This window comes from Rhizopus delemar, genomic scaffold (assembly GCF_000149305.1).
Source record: "Rhizopus delemar RA 99-880 supercont3.2 genomic scaffold, whole genome shotgun sequence".
In the NCBI taxonomy this organism is placed as follows: Eukaryota; Fungi; Mucoromycota; class Mucoromycetes; order Mucorales; family Rhizopodaceae; genus Rhizopus; species Rhizopus delemar.
The window spans coordinates 1,016,527-1,037,869 of NW_027137828.1; the positions used below are offsets into that span (position 1 = coordinate 1,016,527).

The 21,343-nt window shown below is 33.9% G+C and overlaps 9 protein-coding genes across 9 annotated transcripts; 4 read left to right on the plus strand and 5 right to left on the minus strand.

Annotated features, from left to right (window-relative positions):
* Window positions 1–600: 600 nt before the first annotated feature.
* Window positions 601–1,140, plus strand: RO3G_02616 (uncharacterized protein; the record flags this gene model as incomplete). Its single annotated transcript, XM_067657207.1, has 1 exon — window positions 601–1,140. One exon carries the CDS (start codon window positions 601–603, stop codon window positions 1,138–1,140), a length of 540 nt encoding a protein of 179 aa, XP_067513308.1.
* Window positions 1,141–4,095: 2,955 nt separating this feature from the next.
* RO3G_02617 (uncharacterized protein) lies at window positions 4,096–4,359 on the minus strand (the record flags this gene model as incomplete). The annotated part of the gene is made up of 2 exons (XM_067657208.1): window positions 4,096–4,262; window positions 4,344–4,359. 2 exons carry the CDS (start codon window positions 4,357–4,359, stop codon window positions 4,096–4,098), a joined length of 183 nt encoding a protein of 60 aa, XP_067513309.1.
* Window positions 4,360–6,763: 2,404 nt separating this feature from the next.
* RO3G_02618 (Clp protease) lies at window positions 6,764–7,865 on the plus strand (the record flags this gene model as incomplete). The annotated part of the gene is made up of 6 exons (XM_067657209.1): window positions 6,764–6,814; window positions 6,867–6,947; window positions 7,126–7,260; window positions 7,383–7,455; window positions 7,512–7,691; window positions 7,747–7,865. 6 exons carry the CDS (start codon window positions 6,764–6,766, stop codon window positions 7,863–7,865), a joined length of 639 nt encoding a protein of 212 aa, XP_067513310.1.
* A 26-nt stretch (window positions 7,866–7,891) lies between these two features.
* Window positions 7,892–9,187, minus strand: RO3G_02619 (isocitrate dehydrogenase, NAD-dependent; the record flags this gene model as incomplete). Its single annotated transcript, XM_067657210.1, has 5 exons — window positions 7,892–8,119; window positions 8,166–8,424; window positions 8,474–8,991; window positions 9,049–9,078; window positions 9,143–9,187. The coding sequence occupies 5 exons, from the start codon at window positions 9,185–9,187 to the stop codon at window positions 7,892–7,894; spliced, it is 1,080 nt and encodes a 359-aa protein (XP_067513311.1).
* A 1,494-nt stretch (window positions 9,188–10,681) lies between these two features.
* Window positions 10,682–12,389, plus strand: RO3G_02620 (uncharacterized protein; the record flags this gene model as incomplete). Its single annotated transcript, XM_067657211.1, has 2 exons — window positions 10,682–12,175; window positions 12,330–12,389. 2 exons carry the CDS (start codon window positions 10,682–10,684, stop codon window positions 12,387–12,389), a joined length of 1,554 nt encoding a protein of 517 aa, XP_067513312.1.
* Window positions 12,390–12,716: 327 nt separating this feature from the next.
* Window positions 12,717–13,646, minus strand: RO3G_02621 (uncharacterized protein; the record flags this gene model as incomplete). Its single annotated transcript, XM_067657212.1, has 1 exon — window positions 12,717–13,646. One exon carries the CDS (start codon window positions 13,644–13,646, stop codon window positions 12,717–12,719), a length of 930 nt encoding a protein of 309 aa, XP_067513313.1.
* Window positions 13,647–14,260: 614 nt separating this feature from the next.
* RO3G_02622 (uncharacterized protein) lies at window positions 14,261–15,286 on the minus strand (the record flags this gene model as incomplete). The annotated part of the gene is made up of 4 exons (XM_067657213.1): window positions 14,261–14,275; window positions 14,355–14,766; window positions 14,822–15,037; window positions 15,093–15,286. 4 exons carry the CDS (start codon window positions 15,284–15,286, stop codon window positions 14,261–14,263), a joined length of 837 nt encoding a protein of 278 aa, XP_067513314.1.
* An 813-nt stretch (window positions 15,287–16,099) lies between these two features.
* RO3G_02623 (uncharacterized protein) lies at window positions 16,100–17,687 on the plus strand (the record flags this gene model as incomplete). Its single annotated transcript, XM_067657214.1, has 8 exons — window positions 16,100–16,253; window positions 16,309–16,350; window positions 16,391–16,579; window positions 16,630–16,984; window positions 17,034–17,166; window positions 17,219–17,401; window positions 17,453–17,593; window positions 17,646–17,687. The coding sequence occupies 8 exons, from the start codon at window positions 16,100–16,102 to the stop codon at window positions 17,685–17,687; spliced, it is 1,239 nt and encodes a 412-aa protein (XP_067513315.1).
* Window positions 17,688–18,271: 584 nt separating this feature from the next.
* On the minus strand, window positions 18,272–19,619 carry RO3G_02624 (uncharacterized protein; the record flags this gene model as incomplete). Its single annotated transcript, XM_067657215.1, has 2 exons — window positions 18,272–18,775; window positions 18,831–19,619. The coding sequence occupies 2 exons, from the start codon at window positions 19,617–19,619 to the stop codon at window positions 18,272–18,274; spliced, it is 1,293 nt and encodes a 430-aa protein (XP_067513316.1).
* Between the last annotated feature and the right edge of the window lie 1,724 nt (window positions 19,620–21,343).

The following is a 21,343-nucleotide window of genomic DNA, read 5'->3' on the forward strand; positions in this document are numbered from 1 at the left end:
GGCTGAATTAGGCACTATCCTAAGTGTTTATATTGCGGAATTTCTCCAAACAAGTCTTGGATTGTAGTCATCTTTTTTGTGGGTGATAATTCAAGTTGAGTTGTATATAGTAATAATTTACTTGAATATGTAAAATAAATTGGTTTAAATTACATTTAATAATGATAAATAAAGATTCTCTTTTCTTCTTTGATATATAAACAGTGTATTTATAAAGTAAGCATCTTTATTTTACTGTTATTAAATAAAAAAAAAAAAGAAGGAAATTATAAAGAAGAAAGAGATGAGAAATATAAGAAAGATGAAAAATATCTTTTTTTTATATGTTATCGATAAGACTTAAAGTTAGAGGATTTTTATTGGTTGTGATAATCTATTGCACATGATCCTTTATTTTACAGTAATACAGTGCTTCCAATTATAAATGCCGTAGCCAATCAAATTGATAACACAGACCAATCAGAATTAATTTCATATTTTCGAACATTGAAGTCGTATTTTTAGAAACTACATCGCTTGCTTAGAGATCATTCGTAAATCTTTGGCACTCGAAAAATATAAACTGAGAATAAACTTTTTTTTAGGGATTTTCATTACTTTATGAGTGCAATATTTCTATATGAATATGAGCAAGAAAATGTTGTTAATGAGAATAGTGGCTCTGAGCATATAGATTACGTTGTTGATCAGAATGGATTTTATTGTGAGACAATTGCTACTCATACTGAATACTTGTTGACTGCGACATCCAGTGAATCTTCTCTGGCTTGTCCAATGTTGATAGAAAAAACAAGGATAAAGATACTCGTACGAAGGAGACAAAAACAAAATGGGATTTTGTACGCTATATTGTCCAGGATAAAGCTAGTTTTTTTCGATCTGAAGATTGAAAAGTGTATGAGTGCATCAGCCGCAGCGAAGCAATTGGGCATTCACATTCGAACAGCGGAAAAATGGACTAACCAGTATAATGTGTGCCCTGAGAGTATTTTTGAGAGCTGTAAAAAAGTAGGTCGTAAGTCTATCTTATTTGAAGAGCATAAGATGACTGTTATTAACTTTATTGATGCTAACCCTTCTTCTACTGTTGTTAAAGTGACTGAGCATTTATTGAAACAACTTCATTATTTTCAAGTTTAACGCAGCATTGTTTATAGTTTTATGAGAAGTGAATGTAATCTTTCGTTGAAAAAAGCATATTTCCATTCTATTGAAAGAAACAGTCCAGCAAAGATTGGGGAGCGGTACAATTGAGTTTGTAAATGAGAAAATACAGACATGAACTTTCCTAACGAATTTTATGTTTTTTGATGAGCCTGCTTTCGATATAAATATGAAACGCTCAAGAGCTTGGCCCAAAAAGGTACTCGCGCTATTGTTACCCGATCTACTTCGAGAGCAAACACAACATCAATGCTAGGTACTACATCTGCCGCTGGTCTGATTGCATTCGGCGTAAATTAAAACCAAGACTTGCTAAGAAGAGAAAGACTGAAGGATATATTAGCTCAGGAACTGTAGCAGGTCACTATCTTAGTTTCTTAAAAATAACTCTCGATGAAATGGACAAATATCCACACGTGAAAGACCATTATATAGTTGTGAACAATGTGTCCATCTACGATCATGAGAACATAGAGAAGCATATTTAGTATCGAGGATATAATTACATGTATCTTCCTATTTATTCTCCTGGGCTTAATCCGATAGAATAACTCTGGGCAGTAGCAAAGAATATGGTCGTGCGTTGTAGGTTTTTACAGGAAGATACCTGATCAAAAAGAATTGCAGAAGCTTGTAAAAGTGTGGAGAAAAGTCATTTCAAAGGTTTCGTTTCGCATTCTTACAAATGCTAGGATAAATGTCCAAACAAGGAATCCATATAAGTCATAATCCAACAACGCAGAGGTGAGAACTAGGTAAATACTCATCGGATAAATAATGTGCTTTTTTTTTTTTTTTTTTTTTTTTTTTTTTTTTCGCTTCATTGTCTTTGTCTCTAAAGATTTGATGGTTAATCCATTGAAGTATTATCACACTTGAATATTTATTATAGGAAAACGAGCTCTTCTCGAAGGTGCGAAAAAACGAAGACTGAAAATGTGATACATGCTCTCAGATCCACGCTTTATTTTCTTTAATAATAATAAAGCATTCTTTTTTAATACAAAACAAATAAATAAACCAAATCCACTTTTTATTTAAATAAAGAGCTTTTCTTAGTTCTTGTCATGCTTTGATAGGTCAATAAGATACAGTCTTATCGTTCTGGGTTAAATCTTTACAAATGAGTTTGAATAAGAATCGATCCCGATAATTAGTAACTACTTGAATAATACGCTTCAATTTATATTTAGACTGTTTACTACTATGAAATTGCTCTTACATGTCAAATCATATCGGTCGTAAATATGTTTTGCCATCTAATCTTAGGTCTTGCTCAAGTTAATATAAATAGCCTTGGAATCTTTCTTTAATAAAAGTATTGAAATTTAGAACTATTGTTTGGTCTCGTTACTTCTTCTTTGTCCTTATTTTTTAAAACTTAAAAAATTTCAATATGATTTATCCCAGTGTCTATATTTGTGTTTATTTGTTTATGGTCATGTTGTTGTAGAACAGTGTCTGATCATAAAGGACATTGAATAATCACAGCTAAAAATATATTAAAATTGATAAAAGATAATAATATAATCGATTAGCCTCTTGAGCCTCTTTATTGAGTGAAGACAGAAGAGAGGGCCTATTGATACAAAAATGAGCCCTTTATTCGTATGTTGTTACATTTTAAAAATAAAAATGATAGGAAATGAGAGGTCTTTAAATCACAAGCAAAATTTATGCAGAAAATGGTTGCACAAACGATAATATTGTCTTTTCTACTATAATGCAATTTTCATAAAAAATGATTAAAGCTTCTCTTCTTTTTTCCTTCTTTCTTTTTTTGGACTTAAGTTTCATGCTATTATCTATAAAAAAACTATAAAAGCAAAATATGTCGTTATATTTATTTATTCGTTAGCTTAGTGAGGCTTTTTTTCGTTTATTTACCGTTTCAAAGCAGACAAATAGGTTTTTTGAATTCTTGGAAAATCAAGAATGAAGTAATAATTCCCTTTAGTCGAACAATAATATGATTGATTGTTTCATGTCTAACATTCCAATTAAATAAAATATAAAAAGAGGGTTAATTGAAGCATGCTCTTTTCTTTTCAAGATCATGTATCTGATGTACGGCCTATTGTAGATAGAAGTAAAATTCTAGACTACTCTGCCACTGGTTAACTTATTTCCCATTGTCTAAACAAGGTTTGTGGTAGATAGGGAGTCATATTCTAGTCTACCCTTTCCGCTGGTGATTTCCATTGCTTTTATGAGAATGTTTAACTCATAAAAGCTCAGTAGTTCTTCGGAATTTGCTGTTATTTTTTTTATATTTAAAATCAAATGAAAAAGTTGGAAAAGATTAACCATTTTACTTAATAGAAACACACACACGCACTTCGTGCCTTTTGTGTTTTTTAAGTGTATTATCAGCTCAACAATATTTTACGCTTTCTTTTTTTAATACAAGATGTACATTCTTAACATTAACGAAGGTTTATTTTAAACTTTTTGGGTAATCATATTTCAATCAGCTAGAAGAATCTAGCAAAAATGCAACACAGAAAGTTGAACAAATTAAAATGTTTTTTTTGTTTTGTTTTATATATATACTGTATGCCTAAATAGTATTAAATATAAGAGAAATCTAAGGAACTCAATTGGCTATCCTTATTTATTTTACTTATTTAGAGATTAATATAAGAAAATGAAAAGCTTTGCCACACTCAAAAGGGACAGACTCGACCTTGACTAACATGTTCAATATCTTACATTCTGTTTCTTTGGTACGCATCTCTCTCTCAGGCTTGTGACTCCTATCATCTTTTATAAGTAAAAATAATGATTCGAGGGGGAGTGCAAAAAAAACACGACGGGGAGCACGACAAAAAATGATATGGAGAGAGACGAGAGACATAATAATGACAAAAACTTGTCAGAGGCACAGAGCAAGCTTAACTATCCATTTCTCCAGCTGCAAAAGCTTCTGCTTCAAAAGGAAGCGCATCGTTCAACAAAAAACGCAGGATGAAACCAGTCAACCTTCTTGACCTTTTTGTTATAGTCATATTTGGGGGTCATCCTGCACTTTTCGGGAAGATCAAAGCCGTCACCTTTCTGTCTTGAAACAGAATCTTTGATGATCACAAATTTATACCCTGAAGAAAAAATGGTTTTATCTTCAACTAAAAGAAAAAACAATTAGTTGGTAATTATTAAAGCAGTATATTTAATATTACCAAGTTCTTCATGCATGTCAAATAGGCTTAGAGCAAAGGTTTCAATGCTCAGATTTCGCTGTACTACAATCCTTTCATTCCTAATATTTTCGGAAACATATTTATGAATTGCGTATTTGAGCTTCTTGAACACTCAATCTACAAGTTAATCAGCTTCTTTCATCCTTCTCGCCATTGTAGGAATGATATTATTATTTTCGTCAAGGACCGGTAATGGACGAATTTCTACAGCGTTCATTCGTATACTGCAGAAAGTCTTGTTCGAATCATCGAACGTGTAGGCACTAACACTCATATTTCCTATTTTGTAAAGAAAGATTATTTAATTTCAAGTAAGCTTGTTTGCATCATTTATATATTACCTTTTATGGAGTGCTTTGTGTTTGCTTGGGCGTATAAGAGGAAGTAATATACCATTACTGGATGAGAAACAAACACATTCACTTTAACCCCAGATCCATTGCATCGAGCACCTAGTAAAAAGTTTCTTGCTGGTATTCAGGATATAGGAGATACTGCTATCCTAGCATCTGTTATTTCTCCAATAAGCATAACGTAAAAAGTATTTGAATAATTAAATTGAAATAGTGTAATGAGGGCTTCTTGAATGAAATCCAAATGATTTATATACTTTTTAACACATCATACAACAAAATAAAGCATATGTCACTTGCAACTTACAGGCCATAAAAAAACTCTAATACGCAAATGCGACAGTATCGTGATTAAGGATGCAAGCAAAATTAACATCGTGGTATGAATACGCAGAATGGAAAGCTTACATTTCGTCACCTCAATTTTTGAAGAAAAGTTCCTTATAATAAACAGATCCGTTAAAATATCACAACTTAACCTAAATTATTCACCAAAGAGCTTGCATAGGGCAATAAGTTACAATCACACCAAATAAATTTTCGGACAAAATATCGAAACAAAATTTTTAAAAAATATAGCATGTAAGTTCAAGACCAATTAGTACATAAGAACCTAAGCTTGGGATTTCAAGTTTTGAAAAAAGAAAGATTCACATGTTTATTTTAAAAATATATCCATAAAATAATTTTCAGTATTCTGTTTCGCCGTCTTTAGCTTTAATAACTGCTTTATATCGCTAATCGCGTGATGTGCCCTAAGAAGATAAAAAAACTCCATGCTTTACTTTCTTTTGTTCCATCTTCAGATATAATTAAAGGACATGTGTGCAATCTATGGATATTCAAGCTGGCATATTTTTTTAATGAGTTGATGGACGAAAGAAAGACACTTTTATTTTGCTATGAGTTTAAAATTATCTTCAATGAAGTTCTTTGCTTGAAGGTTACTTTGGTGTCTGTATTAGTCTTTATTTTCCATGAACCTCTGTCGTATTTACCTAATTAAACACTCATTATTCGTATGAGATTACTCAAATCTTATACAAGAAATGACGAGTACAGAATACATAATTTTAATTATTAAATATTCTCTAAGTCTCATTTCCAATATTAACCATATATAATATTTATACTGCTCATCAAGCTCAATACTAAAATTAACCTTGAACTCACTCCGGTCCTTGAATAATTACATTTCCTATGTAAAAACGTAGTTTGATTAAATGCACTCTCTCTCTTGTCTTGAAATCTAATAAGAGATTACATAGAGACTCATTCACTAAGTTTTCAAGTATTATTTCCTTTTTATCTCCCACTTTACTTTCTGTAAATATCTCAGCCTCCCACAGTTGAACCCAACTTATTTTATACGACAACAATGAATTGCGTATTTCATCTGATACTGAGTATATCGACCTTGGTATTTCACATAATAGCATAGCCTGATTCTCACCTCTGCGTTGTTGGATTATGACTTATATGGATTCCTTGTTTGGACATTTATCCTAGCATTTGTAAGAATGCGAAACGAAACCTTTGAAATGACTTTTCTCCACACTTTTACAAGCTTCTGCAATTCTTTTTGATCAGGTATCTTCCTGTAAAAACCTACAACGCACGACCATATTCTTTGCTACTGCCCAGAGTTATTCTATCGGATTAAGCCCAGGAGAATAAATAGGAAGATACATGTAATTATATCCACTGTTGTAGCTTATGGGTTGCTCCTTTCGCTGTTCTTTTCATATCTACTGATTTTTTTGGCGGATATTTTCTTAAAAGTCCAAATTTACACATGACTTATTTGTCTTGTAAATATGTCTACTTTTCTTTATTTAATAAACAACGTATTTAAAGCAATTAATTGTTTATTCGAATAGTTTATATATTTTAAAACAAGGTTTTAAGTTGTAATCAATAGCAAGATGATAGCGAATTATAGAATACCATCGTAACAAAAACGCACTGACCTATTTTTTTATTTTTTTTAACGAGAAGAGGGGGACTCTATTTTCATATTCAGCTTGTTTTTCTCTCCTTTTCATAATGTTTTCTCAATTCGTCAAAAAAGCTTACCCAATCTTTATCAACAAAAGAGTAATGAACAATGTGAAAATCACCCTAAACAACTATTCACGCGTGTACATAGTCTTTTCACAACCAAATCACTAGCTCATGGACTGAAGCACCTTCTGCTCAATCTTTGATTCCTATTGTCATTGAACAAACAGTAAATGTTCTCTTTACAAACTCTATAGAAAGATTATTAATTATGAAAATTTAGGGTCGAGGTGAAAGATCCTTTGATATCTTTTCGAGATTATTAAAGGAACGCATAATTTGTTTGAATGGGCCTGTAATGAACAAATGATGCATTCAGACTGTAGATTAACTTTTCTTTTCTTTAGGTAAATGACAGCGTAGCTTCAGTTGTTGTTGCCCAACTCTTATTTTTAGAGGCAGAGAATCCAGAAAAGCAAATTAATTTATACATCAACTCACCCGGTGGAAGTGTTACTGCTGGTATGGCTATTTATGATACTGTAAGTTGATTTGTTCTTGTATGGTCTATACTTGTTTCTGACTTTTTGTATACATAGATGCAGGTAGATGAAAAAAATGTGTATGAAAAGTGGAATTATCATAGATTCAAATGAATTCATAGTATATTCAATCTCCTGTATCTACTCTATGTCACGGTCAAGCATGTTCAATGGGTTCACTCTTACTTACCGCAGGTATGTTTTAAAGGAACCTTATAAATCAAGAAGAAAGACTCAAGAATATAAATTAGGTGAACCTGGCAAACGATTTGCGTTACCTAATGCTTCTATCATGATTCACCAACCCTCAGGTGGAGCTGCTGGACAAGCTTCTGATATTGCAATTCATGCGCGAGAGATTCTTCGAGTGAGAGAAAGATTGAATAGAATCTATCAGAAACATACCGGAATTCGTGAAATTGAAACAGTTGGTAGGCATAGAGAATGATAGCAGTCAAAAGGTTTTTCTCAACTTATGTTATGTAGAAAAAATGATGGAAAGGGATTATTTTATGACAGCAGAAGAAGCTGTTAACTTTGGTTTAATTGATAAAGTGCTTGAGAAACGTATTGTAGATCCTAAATCGAATGAAGATAAAAAATAAAAATAGAGATCGAACCTTTTCTTTTTTTATAAAGATGAAATGATTGCTTTTGTGAATTCACTTGTACTATCTTGGCCTCCCATATCACGCGTTCTAGCTTGTCCTTGTTGGATAACGCGATAAACTGCATTAGAGATAAGATTGGCGTGTTCAGACAGACCCAAGTGTCTCAACATCATGACTGAACTGAGAATCATAGCAGTAGGATTAGCAATATCACTGCCTCCTATATCTTGACCTACATGACGACATCCCTAACTTCATGATTAATTTATCTTTCTTACATCATCAACAACTTACTGGTTCAAACACAGCATATTCCCTTCCGATACTAGAACCAGGAATAAGTCCTGGTCCACCAATCAGGCCAGCACCAACATTGGAAAGAATGTTACCATAGAGATTAGGTAATACAACCACATCAAATTGCTGAGGACGAGAGACAAGTTGCATAGATGCATTGTCAACAATCATGTCATTCAATAGGATATCTGTTTGAGAATATTCCTTTTCATAAATATCCTTGACTGTTCTTAAGAATAGTCCATCACCCAATTTCCTATTTAACTTGTCAAAAAAAGAATAAAAAAAATTGCCTTTTTCTTTACATGATATTAGCCTTGTGTACACAAGTCACCTTTTTGCGATGATTCTTTAACGCAAAATCAAAAGCAAATCGAGCAATACGTTCCGTCTTACGTCGTGTCACAATTTTCAATGACTCTACTACACCTGGATGAGACTGATGCTCTAATCCACTATATTCTCCCTCAGTATTTTCACGTACGATCGCTAAATCGACGTTATCAAAACGAGATTTGACACCTGGTATGTTTTTGACCAATGAGATAGAGGCATAAATATCCAAATCTTTGCGCATGGATACGTTAAAAGAAGCATGGCCTAGTCTTGAGACGGGCGTATACAAGATACCTTTCAAGCCCACCTTATTGCGGCGCAATGAAGCCAAGGTTTCCTTCATCAAATCATCGTTGCTCGAATCGTGGCCAGACAGGTTGAATTGTTCCCACTCGACGGGCGCATTAGATGCCTTGAAGATAGCCTTGACAGACTCGGCTAGTTCGTGGCCGACGCCATCACCGGGAATCAATGTCACTTTTTGTGCCTATCGATGTAAAATATCAGTCTTGTTCTATTTATTTTGTATGCCTGTTTTGTTTACAGTTGCTGTTGCAAAAGCTCGTGACAAGATCTATCATACAAATATTTAAATAAATTTCTTTGTTCGTATTACATGCATTCTTTTATTTCTTTACTTTTCTCGTAGGGAGTTGGTGGAAAGCCAAAGAGTGTCTAAGCATGATTAAGCTCTGTTGAAAGAAAAGGAAAGAAACCGAAAAAAAAAAAAAGATTGCGTTTCACGTATTTCGAACTCCATTTTTATGCAAAGGGCTAGACGTGTCACAAGCTATCCAATCTCTTTTGATTAAAAAGGGAATTCTTGTAGAACAGGCATACATATGCATTATGGATAATGTATACATGAGTTGCCATTGAAAGCTTGAGTGGTATTTTTTAATAGAAAATCAAGACCTCATCTATTAAAGCTATTTTTTCAATGAAAGAGTGTTATTTCAATTATGAAACTTTATCTATTTTGAGCTCTTTCAGTTGCTAATTCCCAGTCCAGATGTCAACCTGAGTTGCCAACTTGTCATCCTAAAAAATCTCTTTTTGTCTTTTTACTTGAGAAGTCAAACTTACATTAAAATAAAAATGACGTATGTGCAGGTTATTACATTTGTAAAAAAAAGAAAGTAATCAAAGAGTCTCTCTCTACTTTTTGGATGTACTCTTTTCACTCACTCACTCACTTTCTCTGCCTATCTATATCAAAGCCAATAGATTTATTCTTATATTATTGTAGCAATAAGATAAGCAAGTGGTGCTAGTGGTAATGTTGTTTGTGTATATCAGCAAAGCAGCATACTTTTTGCCTACATGCTACTTTGAGTATTAGACTTGTATGATGTATTTAGGCTTGTTTTTATCAAAACAGACATTTGTTTTTTCTAACTTCAAAGCTAGCCACACACTTGTTGTAAGGCTAAATTAAACCATTTACAGTGCACAAGCATAGACTGTTGAATCTTGTGGGTTTCATTCCAGTGATCACGTACTTTGACTGCTTTTGGTACCATGACAGCTCAATGTTCTGAATTTGTTATGGTTATGATTGCTCTGTTTTATTTAATAACAAATATTTGTGCTATTGAAGTTCATTTACTATTTAGATATCTTAGATTGTTTATAGTTTATGATAATAACAATGTTAATTTAACATAATAAAAACAAGTGTTTTCAACATGAAAGTTTATTAAATAATTTATAATAAGGTTTACAAATATTTACACATATCCTCAATCTAATTAAACATTCTATCTTATTAAATATTTTCCTTTATCATTGGCTCAAAAAGGAATAGAAATCTAAACGTATTGTTAGATAAGGGATATTTGAAAAAGATATCCTATTGATTCACTATCCCTTCTTCTATATTTCCTTTGGTGCACAAGATCTTTCATCCTTTTCATTTTTTATTTTGAATAAAATATAGCTATTTAACAAACTGATTAGAAAAAAAAAGTGAAATGCTCTATGTTATATATTTTATTTGCATAAAAACCATAAAATCCATAAGCCACTGTCAACTGTCTCAATTCTCTTCACCCGGGCAAAACAAATACATTTAATTCAATCAAAATAGCAAAGAACTAGTTTTTTTTTTTATCTCATTTTTTTTGTGCGTGCCTGTGCGTTTGTGTATATATTTTCTTTCTTCAATAGACCGATTCATGACAGCTCAAGAGCGTTTTATGCCGCTTTCTTTTTCCAGAAACGAAAACAATGCCAGTAAATCAGTTCAGATTGGTCATTTCATAAAAGAAGCTTTACAAATTCTAAGACATGCAGATAATTCACTTTTCGGTAGCAGTGGAGATCAAACAGAGACAAGTGATATAAATGATAAAGACAATGATCAGCCAATCACTTGGAAACTGAATTTAACACCTACTACAATGACACTGGATACTAGTATTTTGACTGTATGCGGATTGGAGAAGGTTTTGGAGCTTATACGCATCAATGTAAAGCCTCAGCCACCGAAATTTGAAAACAAGAGAACTATTCAATCGAATCTGTTTGACCTCAATTTATTCCACAAGATTACAAAGCCTGCATTTCAACTGTCGGCTATTGTCGTCGTACCTCGACTAGATCATGTCATGATTCAACAGCTGAATTCAATACAGTTTATGCGACAATGTGTTCAGAGCTTTGTCGATTGCGGCTATGCTTTCTTTTTGGACATACCTAGTCTTATGGCTAATGCGGATATGATTCTATCAATGCCCAGTGCTGCCAAGGAACATGCGGTGGAGGCGCTTTTAATATTAAGCATATGCAGTCTTATGGCAAGACATGCAGCGTTGCACCAACCTTGTGTTGACTCTGCGACAGCCAGTATGCTTATGCATTCCTATTATAGACAAGCACGAATGCTACTCGAAGATCTGTTTGATGTGCATCACATATCTGTCGTCATCTCCATGTTTCTCCTTTCTGTTTTTACTCAGGGTCATACTTATCTCTTTTCTCCTTCCCGAGTTCAATCGACCTTACTCACAACTGCCATTCGAATGGCCCTGGCGATGGATCTTCACAAGTTGGACACACGACACGATAAGGAATCTGATCAAAAGGAGAGGTTGAGACGACTGGCTTGGATGTTGCTTGCTGCAGATTATTATGCGGATTGGAATACAACAGGTCAAACAGGACTTGTCGAGATATCCGATTGGCATGTCGATTTTCCACAACCACTACCCAATGAGCCCGAGCCAAGGAAGATTGAATACTTTTCACAGCATTGTCGAATGATTGTCATGCGCAAGCTGGAGCTATTCAAGGCAGCCTACATGATATCCCTTCGATCACCCAAATATCTACAGTTAGGGATCGATCGACAGCTCTTTCAGAATTATTTCAACACACCCAATGCATTCAAGCTCAATCTTGTTCATCCAAAAAAGACACCCGATTTAGAATCACTTTTATTGCACGAACTCTATTGTCATACTCAACTCTCAGCCCAATTACCCTTTTTACCTAAATATTACTTTACTTCCTTTATCGCAGAGGAAGACCATGCAAGATGCGTTGACTTGGATAATATATACCAAAGACTCAGACAGTCGCCACCACCACCATCACTGGAAACTGCGTTCTATACAAAAGAATATATCCCATCGACCGAAACACATCCAACGCTTGAGCTTTATTGTCTCGTAAGCTGTTTGAGTATCCTAGAGAACTATACCTGTATCTTGGAAACGTTGGCATCTTTGGATCCTATGCGATGTCATCACAACCCTCTTTACGGTATCATCGTCCTATCGCATGTCGCCCTCCTTCTTCAAAAGACACACCTTCGCCATGAAGAGATTTCGCCTCTCTGTCGACTTATTCTCATACGAATACAGTATTTGCTGCATCAGGTGAGAACAATCTATGCCGATCCAGTCATTTTGTTGTTAGAAAGAATGTTAGCAAGGTTAAATATAGTTTATAAACAAGAGAGCCCTGCCGCCCTATCTACTAGAACACAGCAACTCACGAATTCTCTTCAAAATAAATTAAATCGTGCTCAAAAGAATGTGCCCTTGTAATACACTTTTTATATACATCACTTCCTCCCTGTTTTATTCTTCAATTGTACACATAAATAAAAATTATTGTTTTCTTACATTCTTATCACTTTCATACAAAATGGGGGGGGGGTATACAAGGGAGGGAAGAGGAACAATCAGATAAGTAGGTATGAAGGAATTACTCTTTTTGTGGTACAGAATGGCATGTACCATCATGGGTGTATGTTGGTAATCCGATCGACAGGTCGTTTTGATCTTCTTGAAGTATTGAATACAAAGCAGGCGCACTCGGTTCTTGTTCAGTTGCTGTACTGGGTCCTTCAAAATAAGGATTATAAGGTACATTTGGTTCAAGTAGGCATGTCTTGTCTTTTGTATCATTCAATGGCTCTTCTTGTTTGGGACCAGTCGTAGATTCTTTTTGGGCAAATTTATCAAAGAGAGGGTCAGAGAGCAAAGGATCCTTGTAGACCTCTTTGATCCAATCTCGATCGGCTTCGAGCTGTCTAGATTGAGTGTGACTGTCTGACACAAAAGGCAGTGACATGCGACGGTAGAGATATCTCGAGTAAAAAAAGAGAGCGATACCTGTCAAAATGGGTAAGGGAATGAGAGAGTATACTTGAAGAAGACCACCCTTTAGGGTAAGTGAAGTGATCATGATCAGTTGAAAAACGATGACTGAGGTCACCGTGATGGCATAGAGCAAGGGCCAGGCTTTACCGCGTGTGTCGAGTTTGAATGAATAGATATATATAAGCTCATACTTGAAGACCAAGGTCGCCATATTAAAATAAATGAACGAGAACGGAAGCACGATCGGAGCCGCAACGGAATAACCCAAGGTGACGGTAAAGACAGAGAGAATAAGGGCATAGTTCTTGCTAAATTTAAATCCTCCAGAATTGCCCGACTTTGTGAGCAAGGTCAGCGGTCGTACCAAGCTAAATACAAGACCAACCATATTTACGCAAGCATAGTTGATCCAATAAATAGCGGAGCTGGCCATATTTTTGCCAATCTGAAAAACATAACGAGAGAGCATGGCACGGTTGATACCGTTGGAGGGTCTGGTCAAGTCTGTGATTTGACCAACGATACCGATCATTGTATTAAAGGCGGTGAATGCAAAGATGTGATCAATGATGAAAAAAAGGTATGATTTCAGCAGTGTGCTTTGACTTCGTGTGCTCTCAGTCTTGCAGGCTTGTTGTTGAGAGATCCAGCTCAGTAGACGTATGCTTACTACAAGCGAGAGAAACATAACCCAGGGTGCAAAATAGGATTGCACGATTTCTAGGTACACTCGATGCTCATTCAAACTTGTGCTTGTCCTACCAAAGAATCTTAGGAAGTTGATCAGGTTGGAGAAGGAGGCGACAATCGCAGTTGGAATTAATCCGAGAAAGAAGAAGGAAAACAGGAGTCCGTGACCATACCAGGATTTGAGTTGTAAGGTCTCTTGGTCGAGGTGCATGCTGCTCCAGACAATATCCTCTGGATGCGGCGCTAAGCTGATTTTTTGGATCAGACGGTGCTCTGTCTTTGTCTTTTTTTTTAATAGACTGTAAGCTTTGTATGCAGTCGTTTTGCTAGGATAGATGACAAACAAGTAGCTGACGTCTTTTAGTTGAGAACGGCTACGTTGAATCAATTGACAGAGTGCTGCTGCTTGGTTTTTATAATCATTAATTGTTTTTTCTTCGTTGAATAAGCTTCTTTTTATAAGATGAATAGCTAATTGTAATAAAAAAAAAGGGCGTTATTTGCATGTTTCTTAAGCGATATATAGTCTACCTTGTTCTCTTCTTCTTACTGCAGCTTCAGTTTTCTTTATTATCTTTTGATAATCCTTTATGAGATAACCAATGTGCTCATTATACCGACCAAGAACAATGTGTTGACAAGTGACATTCGAAAAATGATCAATCAAGTACTTGATCTTGTCATCCTCTTGAGATATGACTGCCTTATCAACGCGTATAAGTAATGTTCTAGATACGAGATCTTCAATCTTTGAAAGAGACCTTTCAAATGTCGTATGGTATTTTTCTCTAAGACGTAAAAAGCGATTCGAAGAATGCATCATCTGGCCAACAACAATAACTGAAAATAGCCATGAAGCGATTGTTGGACACCAATACCATACATCATTATATGAGCTCTGATTCGGATAATTAATAGCAGAAAGAGTTAAAAATCCAAGTCCTGGAGTAGGTGGCCATTTTCTACTTTTTGTGAAACAAATAAGAATGGGAAAAAAGGAATGATTTTACAATTTACCCGGTATTATAGGTGGCAGCGATATTGACTGGAAGTAAAATAGTAATACAAATCAAAGTCAGGATCATAGTAAGTTTTCTTAGTGTTCGCAAGTAATAAATAAATGTGAACGCATCAAAATTAGTGTATTGTAATAAGACATCATCTTTTGTTTTCACTATTGTTTTTATCCAATGAAACCATCCGCATTTTAAAGGTTCTGGTTTTTGAGTACAACTACAAAAAAGTTTTAATTTTTCAAATTCATTTTCTAGCATCAGTCCTCTCTTACTTTGATTTACATGATGTCCTTTTAGATTCATATATGTTTGGGTATTTTGATCTCAAGATACAAAAAATAAGCAAAGTGATGATAATTAGTGTTGCATTGACAGAGGCTTGCAATATAAATGATTCTAGTTGAATACGATCATCGAGTTCTTGTTGGTCTTTAAATATATCCACAGATGATGCATATTCTTCCATGAATAGTTTTGTTGAACTTATTCCAGTTAAATAAATACTTTCTAATAGAAATTGTGTCCAAAAAAAAAAAAAAAAAAAAAAAAAAAAAGAAAAAGAAAAGAAAAGAAAAAGAATAAAAAAAAAGATTGTGTATATGTAAAAAAAAAGTATAATGTTACACAGAATTAGAATATCCCAATTTGGATAAAATCCAAAACTTGATTTTGGTTGCTAGGTGACTATTTTAAACCTTATTAGAAAGGAAATGATCAATTACTACTATTTTAAATAAAAGTACATATAAAAAGAAAGAGAGAAAAAAAAAAGGGGGGATGTGCGGTTTATTAATTACCAATATTTTTCTGCATTTACTTAAAAACATAATATTAAGTTAGAATGATACACTTGATATTAAGTAATAACAATAACAATCAATGCAGGACAAGCATATGTTTTAGCCCTTAATTTAATCGTAAGAAAATTTCATTTTCACATGAAAGATCAAAAAATGCAGCTCTTATATTAATTTGGTATTCATGTAAGATGTAAAAGCCTATCTTCTTTAACTAGATTGATCTATAAGAAATAAATACGCGTAAAATCATAAAGTGTTTTTTAAAAGATCAATCAAAAACTTTAATGATCCAGCAAGATTCCCCTCATCTCTTGATTTGTCCTTTTTTTATATTTATTGAATTTGATTGGCTTAGTTGACTTTAAATCTAGCGATACAAATTTTTTGTGTATGTGCAAATATTTCTCTTCTTTCCTACATTAGATTATTAAAAAGCATCTTACAAAAACAATTCAAAGCTTTTGCTGGCATGGTAAAAAATGTCTGATACAAATCAACCCAACACGGACCAACCTAGTACTCCATCTGAGGAAAATGCGACTAACCAACAACAACAACAACCACAACAGCAACAACAACAAGATAACAAAAAGAAACCTCGTACTGGACCTAAAAGACGAAAAGTAACACATGGTAATTTATAAGCATTTATTTCAATCAAATCAAGCTCATTATTTCTGCATTATAGCTTGTGTTTACTGTAGACGATCACACATGACTTGTGATGAAGGTAAAGAAAACAAAAAAAAACTTTATCTAAACATCATTAGGTCGTCCTTGTCAACGTTGTATCAAACGCAGTATTGGTCATTTATGCCATGATGAAGTTAAAACGCCTAGTAACAATTCAACACCCATACAACAACAACTAAGTAATAATAACAGTGCCAGATCGGATCTACAAACCAACCTAAGCAGCAGTAATTATGCCTCTTTATCCAACATGGCTCAAGCAAACAGTAAAACATATACACACATTGTTTTGTTCTCTTATATAAATATTACATAGTGCTTGGATCTGGTAATAGCAATCTTGGAGGTCTCCCACTCCAATTTTATGGGCAAATGGGGGCTGGTCAACTTACATTTGCAAGTGAACAAATGGGAAATGAGATATCGGTTATTAGTGATTTTTTGGATTCATTAGGTGATACAGCAACACCTATTGCAACCGAAACGACAGCGCCTAATACAACAACCGTGAATAACACGGAACGATTCTTTTTGACAGCAGCTGATCCATCTGATGGGAAATTAGAAGACCGTTTAACGGAAGTGATTAATGCAAAATATGAGGCTGGATTTTTAAAGCCCTATAATTATGTAAATGGATATGCTAGGCTTCAAAAATACATGGACAGCAAGTAAAGCATTATATTTATTTATGTTATGACAACTTAAATTTCTTTTTAGTATGTCTGCCTCTAGTCGACAACGTATATTGAACGTGATGGGAACATTTCGTCCTGCCTTTAGATCGGTAGCTCAGTCATTAACAGATATTGATTTAATATTAGTTGAAGAAGCCTTTGAAAGATTACTTTTGGTAAAATAGAATAAGATTAATACTGTGATGATGAATTGATCATGGCAATTAGGATTATGATAGAGTATTTAGTTCGATGGGTATACCAGCATGTTTATGGAGACGTACAGGCGAGATATATAAAGGAAATAAAGAATTTGCAGCACTTGTCAATGTGCCTATTGAGAACCTTAGAGAAGGAAGATTGTGTATTTATGAATTAATGGCAGAAGAATCGGCGGTTAATTATTGGGAGGTAAAATAAACAATAGAGAGATACAGAAAGAAATGCTCATATTGCAAGTAGAAATATGGAAATATAGCCTTTGATCCTGGACAAAAGGCAGTCTTGACTTCATGTTTATTAAGAAGTCCTGATCCAGAGAACACAAGTGTGATTTCTTGCTGTTTTTCATTTACTATTCGTAGAGATAAATATAATATTCCTGTAAGTTTGTATTGTAACTTATCTATTGCTTTTATTAACTAACCATCATTAGACTGTAATTGTTGGAAACTTTTTACCAATTCAACTACAATAAAACATATTTTCTGTACATTTTTATTTCTATGTATTTGCTATAATGTCGATATAAGTTTTATAATTTCATCTAATTCCACACTACATAAATATTACACTAGAAAGCTTATATATCTTTTTATAATATATCAGTTTAATGTTTTTGCTATTTGGGAAGATCACAACTACCAGAGACACGACCGTTTAGAGTAGTTTGAGGATTATACAAAGATGTCTGTTATCTCTGAAATGCTTATGCGATAGAGCCATCATCTGTACTGCAAAAAATGGTGCCTAACTTATTTAAATCAATCATAGTACGAAAAATAAAAAATAAAAACAAAAGTACTTTGTCAATAGAAAAAGACCAAAATCGTATATTGTTTGCAGTACATAAAGAGACATTAAAATTCGAAAGAAGAAAAAAGAACCAAGGAAACTTGAATCCTGCCGAGAAATTGTCAGATAAAAAAAAGCTTTGTTAATGAAGCAATCCTATTATCTTTAACAAACGCGTAATATCCACTTTTACATTTAAACAAAAGATAAAAAATAAAAATGTTATTTTTTATTTTCGTATATGGTTTATTTTTAAGTTTTCTAAAATTAATTCCATAATAACTCTATATTTTCAATGGCCTGAAGAGGTTGGTCTTTATAGTAAACAAAGTGACCTTGTAAACTAGCAGTGCTCACTTTCTTGCCCTTTAATTTTTCAACAAATCTATCTGCCAATTTTTCATCATCATAAAATCGAAGGAACATTTTACGTATTTGATAATCGGATGCATTGCCAAGATATTCCTTTAAATCCACTCTTCCTGGTCTTATTAATGCTGGATCTAACTTTTCAACATGATTTGTTGTCAAGAAAATAATACGTTCTTCTGCAGAGGCAACACCGTCTAAGGCGTTCAAGAGGCCACTAAAGGTGATCATGGATTGATAACCCTGATTGTCTGTCTGTGTTCGTTTCGTGAATGCAGCGTCTATATCTTCTAATAACATAATGCTACGCTCAGGAACATTGCTTAATAAATGATTTAATCGGTCATCTGTCAATCCACGTTCTGATAAATTAAGTATACAAATATTATATTCTAATTCTCCCTAATAATAGCCTTGTTAATTTTTCTCTCTCTTTTTTACATATAATCCTATTTACTGCTAAAGCTTGTATAAAACTACTCTTTCCAGATCCAGGTGGACCATAAAGCATATATCCTCTACGATAAGGAATACCTCTTTCATTATACCATTTCCCATTTGTAATAAATGCCTTAACATCATTCACAATACGTTCCTTGATCCCAGTATCCAAAATGACCGAATCCAATAATCGCCTCCTTCGAGGCATTCCAAAGGGTCTCCACTCTGGACCATAAGATGTGTAGATCACAGTCTTTCCCTCTTGCTTTTTTAATGCCATCTCTTGAGCTTCTTGTAGTAATTCTTCAAAAATGTATCTATCTCGACTTAGAGTGGTGATTGTAATTGTTTCCCAAGGTGAACCAGTCGACAAATCCATCATTTTACCGTCACGTTGTCTCTGAACTTGCATCCAAATATTTCGCCACTTGAAGAAATGATTGCCAGGTCCAGGCACAAATCCAAATTTGGTTGATACACTGCCGTTATCATGTTGTTTATAACTCGTTTCAACCGCCAATTGCTGAACCTGTCGTTTGGGCGCCTGCTGAGACATCCAGTGTAAGAACCACTGATAAGATTTATCTTTGGAAGGAATCTCGAGTGTTACGAGTAGTCGACGTCGAAGTGCACTTGCTCCTACTGTAGCCCCCCTTTTAAAAAGTGATAGACCGGCAGTGACACCAATCAGCCCAAAACCAGCAGAGAAAAGTGGATTGGATGTCACATTACTAAAAAGACCTTGCTTTTCTTCTGTTGGTATTCCTTCTGTGGTAGGTGTTTGTAAGGTTTCTACTATTGACATTTAAAAAAAAAGAAAAAAAAAATTGAAACAAGGGGGACACTAAAAGCTTATTTTTGTAGAGCCAGTCACTTTTGGCTTTTTGCATGATTTTAGCTAGACTTTTTACCCTTTGCAATGAAGACAGCAGGTGTGGTTAATGCAATTACCTGTCTCTATCGCCTCTTAGAGACTTTGAAGTCGTGTTACGCAAATAGCAAGTTTAAATAGAGTTCTGTCCATTAATTCAATTCAAAAACCAAATTCTTTCTGAGTTTTCTTAATCTACAGTAAATAATTACATACTTCAATGTATCTGATAACCTTAATAAGACTTAATCACAAGCACAAAGCTCATGATTAACGTAATGAAACCCGAGATATCATAGCTCCTGCCACCTTCTTTGACTTGTTTGGTATTACGTTTCAGTATCTCTTATCATTTTATAACATTATCAAATATCTATTACTCAAAATTACATTCTCTAGTCATACTACCTGAGTACGACCAAGCTATTAGCTTTTTTTCTAAAAAAAAAAAAAAAAAAAAAAAAAAAAAAAAAAAAAAAGCTAAACATGTTCAATACCCCTTTTTCTACTACATTACGCCGTATTTACTCAGCCATTACGGAAAGACTTGTTTTCGAGCACAAGTTCAGAAGAGGCTCCTGTTAGATACAAAAAGGGGGTGCTCACAATTATTTTAACAAATCTTAATAACACAGACAGTGATCACCGATCTTCTTCGTGTGACAACAAGAGCAACAATAGAAACCCTGAGAGATCTTCAACATATTTTTAGGGAGAAGGAGATGCAATCAGACAACATGTACATCACTTTTATTTTTTAAACTACTGTTTTTTCATTAATTAGTGACAAGACTGATCTAAAGAGACCATCACATTCTACGTAAATGTCCCTTGTTGCTTTAGAACATTGGCTCTGTCTATTTTTAACAAAAATGTGCATTTAGTAAATAATAATATCGGTGCAATCAATTCATTCTGCAACACAAAAGAAGAATGCTGTCATACGTTTATTTTGCTAAAAGTCAAGATATACTTTTTGGGCGACGTTAGTTCATGCCAAGGTTACAAACATATCATTTATGATGGTTGAGTTAGGGCTAGCGACAGGTTCAGAAGCATTAGCATGTTTAATAGTAGTAGATGATCTAAAAATGATATGAAAGGGCTTAGAAGTCACAGGCTTGTTCAATATTGTGTTAAAAATACATTTTTCCTGGGTGTAAACCCATGCTTGAATGGTTTCCCTCAGAGTTAGACCTAATTCATTTTAGATCCTTCATCTTTTTCTTTAGTACTCTCAGTCTATTTAGAGGCTCTAATATTCGTATCAGCCTGAATAAAATTTGCAAACCTTCTCATTTATACACCTTTTTTTTTGCCGACTTTATACATTATACACTTCCTCCAATTGTTTTCTATGAAACATTTGAAATATGGTTACAAAGCACCTACTAGTAAGTTAGACTTTATTTACTGTACAAAGGTTAGGAATATTTCAATATACCATAGAATCACAAGCTTTTTTAAGTTTTATTTTGTATTTTCAGATTCAGAACGCTGCTTTTATGGTCAATTACGTTGTTTCCATAAGTTGTTGGTTGCTAAGCAATATTTTGTACATAATAGGCAGCTTTCAATTTGTTTTTAATTATAAATTAGAATAAATGCTCTTTGTTTTGAAGAAATTAAAATTTTATAAATCCAAAAATTTAAAGTAT